Genomic DNA, 10,409 nt, shown 5'->3' on the forward strand with positions numbered 1-10,409 from the left:
AAAACACACACAATCCGGTAACACTTTATTTTACAGTGTCCGTTACACGTTACATGTACTATAGTAATTTTTATTTATGCTTATTAATAATTATGCTTAATTACAACTAACCAAAACCAACCCATATTCCTATTAGCTTAAGTAGGCTAAGCTATGCAATTCATTATTATTACTCATTTAAATGTATAATTACACTGTAACACGGACACCTGAAAATAAAGTTTTAACCAAAATCCCTAGACTAATTTTGACACTTTCCTTAGTGGACATAATTGTTTAAAAAATGCTCTGACCTGCATGGCCGCGGTGTTTATCATTTCAAGCAACTCATTTTTTGATACACACTGTGACGACGCGTAACAACAGCCACATATAATTGTAACTAATAAAATCACGTAATATTACTGTAACAAAACTTTGACACGCGTGTTTTCTCTCTTAAATGTGCCGCTTCAACCGAAATGTCAGCCGCGGAGCCTGAAAAGGAAGAGAGCGTTTGAATGAAAAGCTGCTTAGCTGAAGAAGCCCTCTTATATTAAGTGAGTGGATTTTTACCCCCATTTCACAAGTGACTTTAGCCTTCTTATTGCTGAAGTGTTCGTACAGATAAATTCGGAAAACTGAAGCCAATTGTGTTGCTGATGAAGTGACAATGAGAGCGACAAGCTGTCCAAAGCAACGTTTGTGCAAATATAAAGGTTTATAAAGATAAATTAGCATAATTATATTGATTGTATTTATTCGTTCTGTTAGCTTATAATAAAGTATTTATGATAATGGAAAATGGCGAAGAAACGACTCATATTTTGCAAATGAGGCCGAAATCATTGAGACCAAACGCAAAGCATTTCGGAATTTCTGAACCACATCATTTTTTATTAAAAGTCTTAATAAAAAGAATTGTAGACCTCCCTCGCCAGCGCGCGTTCTTTCTGATATTAACATGAGGGGTGTTTATCGACAATTGAGGTTCCATTTTCCCTAAATATCGGATATATTTAGGCTAAACGATCAAACATAATATTGAAAACAATTATCACAAAATATTTACATAGAAAACAAACCAATGAAATAAGCTAAAGATTGCCAATGTTTATTCATGGCCATAAATATATTCGGTCCATTGTAAAAGAAAGAAATAAAATTTTCTATTATCATAAAGTGTTTTTTGCACGTGCTTATAACACGAAGGACAAAAGGAAAACATTTCTACAACACACAAACATACTTTACAAAATTTCACAAGAGCTTTAACATTCTTAAATTTGGGGAGAGGCTTGACCCGGTTTTCTTAACGAAAACATGTAAACATGGCGCACACACGTCAATCCCCAAAATAAATTGGTGAGAAAGGGTCAAGCTGCAAAGTCTTGTATTTTTGTTTGGAAAGCTCCTTACCACGGTCTTTAAAATGCAGCCATGCATTTGCAAGTCAGTGTTTGTTCACCAAGTCCACTGTTGCGTTTGCACCAAGTGATGTGCTGGGAACTGTGGTGTGGTGGCGGCGCTGTAATGCGCGTTATATTGCATGTGCTGGAGAGACTGGGCGCTATATGCGGAGAACGGAATTCCAGCCTGAAAAGTAGCTGCCAAGTCCTGAGCTTTAAGCGTATGACAGGGTTTGCCATCTCTGACTAACACAGGCACGGCCACTCGCCTAGGAGAAGGGAGATGGGTCACTTCCATACCTTTCTCCGCCCGGGCTCTCTTCATTTTGTATCGATGGTTCTGGAACCAGATTTTCACTTGGGTTGGAGTCAGGCGGATCAAACTGGCGAGATGCTCCCTCTCCGGGGCTGACAGATATCTCTGTTGCCTAAACCGGCGCTCGAGTTCGTAAGTTTGTGCCTTGGAAAAGAGCACCCTCCTTTTGCGCTTCTTACCAGAGTCGCTGCCGTTGCTCGAAGTTTCCTTATCGTTGTCCGGCGATTCGTCAGCTGAAGGTTCCGGAGATTTTGCAGACGAGTCTTGAGAGTTTGCGGATAGGCCATGTACTGGTCAAGAAAAAGAAAAAAAAAGAGAGAGAGAGAGAAAGAGAGGGGAAAAAACAGATTTAATACCACATCAAATAAAAAAACCTTGCATTGTGAATTGTGTTTGTTGGTGACATTTCTTATTGTCAAATTTACAAACTAACACATTTATCGGAGAACATTAAGTTAGGGCAGACGGACTAATAAATACAGTCAGTTCAGAAATCAGATTTATTTTTGTTATTACAATATTATATTATAGAATTAACAATAGCCTCAATCAACATTATCATGGGGTATCTGACTCAACCAAACCGATGGCTTTGCCGTAGCCTAATCAATAGTTTACAAAGAGGAAAATGTAAGCGAAAACTAAGAGTCAATGAATAAACTATTCCAAAAACTATCAAGACAATTTCAACTGCATTTATTAAAAAAATATATAGCTAATTTAACCGCCGTTATGACCACGATCCAGAAGCACATAGTTACGCCTTTTGAGATGCGCAACAGTGGAAATCTACATCTACAATATCAAGCACAGCGGTTTTGTAGAATGATTTAAATCAAGTATTTGTAATAGATGATCAGTATAAAAAATAGCGCTGATTTAGAATCGAAGATAATTCCAACTCATGGGAATTATTGTGAGGTTGCTTTACTTACATGAGTATTGGATGCTGTCCGTAGTTGCGAGCCATCTGGTATAAGGATTGTCGCTATTATCATAAAATGGATTCTTTAAAGGCAGGTTTGGAACATTCTCTAAAGGACTTTGCACTCGCACTCCAGGCGTCTTAGTCGCCTCAGAAACCTCCGTATCTTCCTCATTCCCGGTGATAGATCCTTCTTCATCGTTAGTATCAGGGAGGTCCAAAATGTCCTTTACTGAAAAGCCTGTCTTTGTGTTGGTCAACGACATGGTCTGGGGCATTTGATGCAGTAAAGTTTCTGCACCAGTTTGGCAATCCTCTCTTTAAAAACACAAAAAACACAGACGATTTATTGAATATAGGATATCGGTGCCGTTTCAGCGCGAAGTAAACTGAAGTCGACGCATGAGGCTCGGTCGTTAACCGTTGCTTGGGGGGGGGGGGGGGGGAAGTAGCGGAGAAATCAGTTCTGTAAGTCCAGGAAGAATGCCAAAGTGACTGAAGTGGTATCTAGCTCATGGATATTGCGCTACTGCTGAGTGTTAGGGGGAAATAAGCCATTACCAGACTGATCAGTCCATATAAGGTTGGTCTCAAAACATGAACCTGCAGTGAAAAAGCATTAAAAACGAAAAAGGTTGGCCACGTGTGGGCGGGTCTTGGGAGTCAAGTGGATGAAGACAGTGTTTGCCGATGTGAAATTGTGGGTTTTGGGGAGATCCTAGCCTATACCATTGGTGCTTCAGCACATGATGAGTGGTATAACGTGTCAATTAATTACAAAGACGGGGAGGGCCTTTTTACACCCTATTTACATACAAAGAACCTCCGAGTAGCTTTATACAAATCATAGGCCTTCTTGAACTGGAAATGGACAAAACCTATGCATAAAAAATCCAATTGTTGTAACTTATAACGCAGATAAACGAATTACTTAGTGAAAATTATGTTTGGATCCTAAATTTAGAACGATAATATCAGTTGTTATAAATGTTTATTTTAAAAAAGGGCAACGAAATCGTCTCAAGTGGTAGAGACTAATTTATGTAGGTCAATATTTTGGTTCGGGATTAACGAGAAGGGTCGTTCACTGGACATGATTAAGCCATCAAAAAAAAAAATGACGAAACGGAAAAGGAACTTTAAATGATCTTTTGTGTGTGTGTGTGTGTGTGTGTGCGTGTGTGTGTGTGTGTGTGTGTGTGTGTGTGTGTGTGTGTGTGTGTGTGTGTGGATGATGATTATTAGTTTCTTATTAATATTCCAGAACTTATGGCGTTATCATTTTTCATAATTTGTCAAATAATTTTTAGGGCATTTTTAAAAGCGAAATATTTCTAATAACATGTTATCATCGATTTCCAAAAACAACCGAAAGGATTATAAGGACAAACAAAACTATTTAAATCACATAAACGACATTTTACTTTTAAAATAATTTCTGATTTATTTTTTGTTTTGTAGGCTTGCTTCTTTCGGTTGTCCGCAGTAGCTACAAAAAGTGAAGCATTATTGTTGTGTATTTTGCCTCTCCTTTTCAACTCTCTGTCCTATCTTTTCTTTTTTTGCCTCTTTGCCTCCTATCTAGTATGTGATTTGGGTGACAATGTTGCACGTTTCTAGCCAGTCCTCTGCTCATCCTGGGTGGTCGAACCCGGGCAAACACAAATACAAACCGATTGCTAAGCTGCAGACAATAGGGGAAATGTAGACAAATGTCCGGCTCCTGTTGGAAGCCTTTGTCCGGCCGTAGTTTTTGCATTTATTTAAAGGCCAAAATAATAGATGATTGACGCCCCTGTACAATACGTTCTAACTGTTTGGAATAAATCTGAGGTTGTTCCTAGTTGTCATGGCATTCACTGCTTTCAATGGACTATCTCTTCATTCATTTCTGTACCCCTTCACAATATCAAGGAAAGTCCTTCATCTCTCTCTCTCTCTCTCTCTCTCTCTCTCTCTCTCTCTCTCTCTCTCTCTCTCTCTCTCTCTCTCTCTCTCTCTCTCTCTCTCTCTCTCTCTCTCTCTCTCTCACACACACACTACGCGCAATTTCTCTCTCGCACGCGCATGCAAGCATGTCTACACACTGACATGCCCAGACTGGCAGATTGGTGATAAGTAGGGTATAAATTAGATAAAATTATTTCTTTATGTGATCTATTTCATTTGTATTATGTGTTGAAATTATAGATTATTGCTGCTTATGTTTTAACACTTAAGTCGCTAATAACTGCTGTTAAAATATGTTTCGGCGTTTTTTTGCTAGAATATCAGTTAGGCTAGAATATAGCAGTGAAACAAGATATATTTACAATATCAGCAATTGCATCGAAGAATTGTTCATGAAAAAAAACACGAACAAATAAGCATATTTGTCAGCTTATGATATTTTCTATAATCAGTTACCTGATAGGTAAATATACTTAACCAGAGTTTCACGTAGAATTAATCATGCAGCGACAGAGAAATCGGACAATGGAAGCATTGAGCTGGACGGGCCAGGAGCAAAGTCGAACAGTAAACGCTTTTCGCAAGGTCACTCTCCCAGCCTACCCTTCCCATGCAGTAGAGACCGGTTACTGAACACATCACGGTAACCATGAAATGATAAACGGCGAGAGCCTCTCAAATACGCCGATTTAGGCTACTATAAACACTATAAACGGTTACTGTTAGGCTGATCTCTTTTATCGGCATTGATGCAATTGAGAATTTTATTTCCAGCATGTTATGGTGACAGAATTGGTAAACAATGTACTAATTAATGAGCCAGTCTCTATTATGTTCCCATGTAACCAGAATAACACACTCCGCAATCGATGGCAGGGCTCGTGGTTAGTCTGTGGCCAGTGATTTGGGAATGTGTTTGAACAATTGAACAGAGGAGTTCGGTAAGGAGAAGTAAATGTGCACAAACTGAGTGTCTATACTTCACTTCAAGAGCCATTTCCTTCTGTTTACCTGTTTACTTTTGCAGGTAGCTTAAACAGACTGTTTGTCTTTATGCGTATACTGAAAAGAGGAGCGAAAAACAACAACAACAATAATAATAATAAAACAATTTCATATTTTAATAATACATATTTTTGTTGAGCAAGCAGCGCACAATTTACATGGTATTTCGGTGTATTTTAGACCTATTCGCTTTACAAACAATACAAAAAAGGATAAAACGAGAAAATAAAATCTCCAGCATCACATTATTTTTATATTATTATTAAATTTGATATATATATATACACACACACACACACACACACACACACACACACACTGTTAAAATAAAAAAAACAACATAGACTAATCGATTTGTTGAATTTTCGAGGAAACAACTGACGTTCACTGCAATCTGGCATTAAATATATCATCCTTAAGATTTATTTAGAAATACAATGTTTCATAATACGACAATAAAACAGCAAATGCTAAACATCGTTTAATTAATTCCTTTTAACAATAGATAATGTTAAAATGTCTGAATCTGTCAGTTTATGGGGGGGGGGGGGGGGGGGGTTGGATTGGGGGGTATAAAGGAGAAAAAAGACCTTTATACGCTTGATTATAAAGAAAATCCTAATGCTGCCAGAAGGCTAGGAGAGTATAATAACGTTGATCAGTTCTTGCTTTAATCGACGAATTTCAGTGTATTGCGATGCCTTGGGCGAGCAGTTAAGCTTTGATAAATGTAACCCTGTTTCCCTCTAGGTGCTCATGATAAATGTATAACCTGACAAGAGCGATTTTCTGCTTTTCCCATGCGATTAAAAGGCCATAAAAGGGAAATGTTGGTATAAATATAAGTCTGGTGGTTTGTGCGACTTAGAGCTGCAGCCCCAAGAAAATGCCCCGCAGCACAGATCGTTTGGAGCTGGTCTGATTCTCCTCACTGCAGGCCAAACGCTGCGCCTTTATTCGTCTCAGAGCCTCTAATGATTAAACATGTCACAAGGAGATTATCATGGTGCCCATGGCCCAGGGACATGCCTTCATTTGTTTAACTACCAGTTTATTTGTAACGGCGAATTTCATGGCGCATAGTGTTAAATTCTCCATCCTGGCACCTTTATCAGCGTACCCAAAACAAATTGGTTTAAGGATTATCATTTTAATCACGTCTTTTCTCAGTATCTCAAAGTCCACTGGGACTGGTTCTTCTATTTTTTGCAATCCGTTTGAAATTAATTATAGATTAATTGAAATAAACTGTCCCTGCTTTACGCATACGTGAAGTTAGACATAGCCTAGTGCATGTTTCAGAGCGAGATTTCTTTCGTTCACACTAACAAATTATACTTGCATCCATTCATATGATTTCCACAGAGGGTGATGGTGGAGATGAGCACCGAAGAGATTTTTGATACTCGGGCGATCTCTACCGGTACAAATGCGTATAGCCTGAAGAAGAAAAAAAAACTTCTCCACAACTTATCTAAAATAGATTGATATGTTAACAGATGATAAACTACAGAAACAACTACAAAATATAGAAGCAAATAAATAACAACAACAAAATATAATAAAAATGATAATAATGATAATAAACGAATAATACGAATAATAATAATAATGAATAATGAATTGTTTATTTTATTTAATATGGCAAGAGTGCATAGGCTTACCCTATACAATGCAATATGTAGTTATGCAAGTTTTCATATCCAAAGCTAGCTTTTTCATATAAGAAAGGTAGGCCTGCACCGCTAGAAACATTACATGCAAGTTACTTAATCTTTGCACAACCTACCTAACGCACTGTACGTGGAGAGGTCGAGTGATAGTAATAAGGCTCACCTGGCGGCTGACGGAAGAGGGTAAGTGGTGCAGCTTGCGTTAAGACACCGCACAGTTAATGAAACATCTCCAAATGAAAGTAAGGACTGCACGCACCGATAAGCCTGATGTGCTTTATATACCCGGGGAGTAAGCACTCCTCTTCTGATGTTGTCCAAGTACGTTTGCATAGCTGGCGAAGTGGCTCAGCCTTAGATTTGCTACCAACATTGCATGATGTTTGTTTTCCCCCTGCAATGACGTGAGACAAAATATTGGCCATATGTTCGTCGGCAATAAATTGGTCATGAGAGCAAACATGGTTGCCTCATAAGAGCGCTTTTAGCTGATCCGTATTCGCCGATTCATGCTACACTGTTGACCGAAGTGCTATTACTAACTTCTGTGTCGTTTTGATACACTTAGGCTGTGAATTGTTCTAAGCTGTTTATTATATCAAATAGCAAAAAAAAGAAAAGAAAGAAAAGAAAAGAAAGTGTATCCACATGGCTTTTGTAAACCTGCGGCTAAGAATGTCTCTGCCCGAAATCTCTATAATAAATCTCTTGGTTGCCATGATGTTGCTCGGCCAAAAGAGCAGATGTGACATGTTCTGTTGGTGGAAATCCCGTTTACTTAAGATAGGCCTACGCTTATGCAATTGTTGATATCCGAGGTCAGAGGACTCGGGTCTCATTCGTGGTCTAGCCTACTCAAGGCGCTGTTTACACCTTGTATTAAGATGCGTTTTGGTCGATTAGACACACATTCCTGTTTACACCTGGTATTTAAACCCGTCTCCTTTGTCCACTTTCAACCACCTCTGTCCTGATTTAGGCTATCTATTGTCTATGGGCAGGTTAATGTGGGCTTTTTTACATATTTCAATCTAACGGCGAAAGCTCACACAATTTAAACGCCACCGGAGATGACGGAAAAGTACTACATGGAGAGCAACTTTAATTTCTGCTCTGTAAATCCAACCTGATCTCATTAAGGCATTCGACCAGATGCGTGTTTACACTACGAAAGCAATCCGTTCAAATGCGTTTTCGACTACCTCTGGAAGTGGTAGAAAGTGCACAAGCTCAAAATATGTTAGGCCCTGTTTAAGATGCGCTTTGGTCTATCGCATCACAATTGGACGACATACAGATGTAAACAGGGTCTAAAATGTTTCGACCGCTTCCAGGGGCATTTCTTTGGTAGTGTAGACTCTCATGTGGTTGAATCCGACTAGCCACAAAATACCGCCTACTCTCCGCATAGGCCTACTGACCTACAGCGTAGGGAAGTCCTACTAGACGGGATTGTGTTTCCCTCATTAACTTGATACATCTTAATACTAAATGTAAACAGGGCCTAAGGTGTGAACCCATGGCATACATTTTGGATCAGTACGAATGGTCCATAATAGTCAGACACATCACAGCGTGCTTAATAAAGTAATTCCGAATATGGGTAATTAATAATTAATTGGCAGACGTAATAAATAAGTTAAGCCTTAGTAGTAATTTAAGTAGGCCTATTACAGATTCCACAGATGGCTAATGCTAAGAGTAATACTTTGTCTGGTGCTTAAATAGAAAATGGCCTTTTAAATTACACGGGTCAATATTTGTGATGATAAAACGGCAATGCAATTCATGAACTTTAGTCTATATTTTATTTGCTTGCAATAACGAAATAGCTTTATAAATGTTACAGTAGAGCTGGATAACGCGTTATAATTCGCTAAATTTAAGCTACCTTTTGCCAAGGATATGTATGTTGCATATCCTTGGAAAGAGCTTAAATTTAGCAAAGAAACTGGCATCTACAACAACGGATGCCAATATGTTGGGAGAAAAGGCATGTTTTGCCAATCAACTTTTTTGTTGTTGTTGCCTTAATGAAACAGGTCTTATGATAAAAAGACATTTTATCACAGGATCTAATTTGCATGTAAAAGACAAATGTATGTAATGTTATTTATCTCTCATGTAGGCCTCCACAAATAAAATGTATTTTATTTTTTCTATAATGTTTCATGCAGGGATGATTGTGAAGCATCTTCCGAAACTAACCTCTGTATTCTTACAGACAACTGAAAAGAGTCTTAAAGATTTTATTGTGGGCAGCCTAGAATCGTTCCATCACAATGATGGTTTTGTTAAATACAGAGGGAGCGACCATCAATCAGTGGAGGAATACATTACCACAGGTTTTTGTTGGCCACCACTTTACTGGTAAAGGACTGAGATTAGCCTCATGTTATCCTTGCTCTTGAGAGCAATGCCACAGTGTGACAAATACACATAAATAAATTGGACTCATACTCCTTTCAGATTCCATATTAATCTAAAGTAGCTGGTTTGACTAGCAATGTATTCATGAAGCTCTTTGCTATTACACAAATCCTTTTCTCTCATCCTGTTGTGAATCTTTGTGCGGTGGGAGCCCTATTATGACCACTCAGAGGGCTCCCTCAAAGACCTTCAGAGCAAGAATGGAGATGATAGACCCTTGTGGTCAAGCTATTAAGATATATCCCTTGCCAAAGCCTGATGACTGAAACACTTCAAATGAGCTGGACGGGGCACATAAAGACACCAATGGCATGCTATTCTTGTATCTATCAGTTCAAGTTTTGATATATCAACCACTTGAGGAGGGTCGCTCATACAGAGAGAATGCTTCTCCAAATATAAATGCTTCATTCGTTCTCAGCCAAGGATGCACTTTTGGGAAAAATGTTTAATTAACACCGGGGCAGCCCTGTGCATTTTTATTACAAACGAAGATCCTCTGCCTGGGAGTTGTCCACTCTTTACTTTTGCCTGGTTGTAATGGCTAGTGCTCTTCACTAAAAAGGTGCCTTTTTATTTGATTCTTTAAAACACCATCCCGTTAATAGTTTCTGAAGATTCCAGGTCAGATGAATAGGGTTTCTGTGGTCGAAGAGATTCATGGAAGTAAGTGTTCAAAAAGAAAGTGATTTAAGTGATGCTGCCTGACACACTGGCGTTTC

At 38.6% G+C, this 10,409-nt stretch overlaps 1 protein-coding gene across 2 annotated transcripts; it reads right to left on the reverse strand.

Moving 5' to 3' along the window:
• Positions 1 to 927: 927 nt before the first annotated feature.
• On the reverse strand, positions 928 to 8,714 carry nkx2.2a (NK2 homeobox 2a). 2 transcript variants are annotated; one of them, XM_077238169.1, is made up of 3 exons: positions 8,679 to 8,714; positions 2,640 to 2,945; positions 928 to 1,994 (listed from the first exon to the last, which is right to left on the reverse strand). In XM_077238169.1, exons 2-3 carry the CDS (start codon positions 2,905 to 2,907, stop codon positions 1,444 to 1,446), a joined length of 819 nt encoding a protein of 272 aa, XP_077094284.1. In that variant the 5' UTR covers positions 2,908 to 2,945; positions 8,679 to 8,714; the 3' UTR covers positions 928 to 1,443. The 2 variants fall into 2 exon arrangements, with proteins under 2 accessions (XP_077094284.1, XP_077094283.1); XM_077238168.1 differs by lacking the exon at positions 8,679 to 8,714 and adding an exon at positions 7,421 to 7,652.
• Positions 8,715 to 10,409: the final 1,695 nt, after the last annotated feature.

Source organism: Siphateles boraxobius, unplaced genomic scaffold (genome assembly GCF_051911475.1).
Source record: "Siphateles boraxobius isolate OS27281-9 unplaced genomic scaffold, OSU_SipBor_1 22, whole genome shotgun sequence".
Classification (NCBI taxonomy): domain Eukaryota; kingdom Metazoa; phylum Chordata; class Actinopteri; order Cypriniformes; family Leuciscidae; genus Siphateles; species Siphateles boraxobius.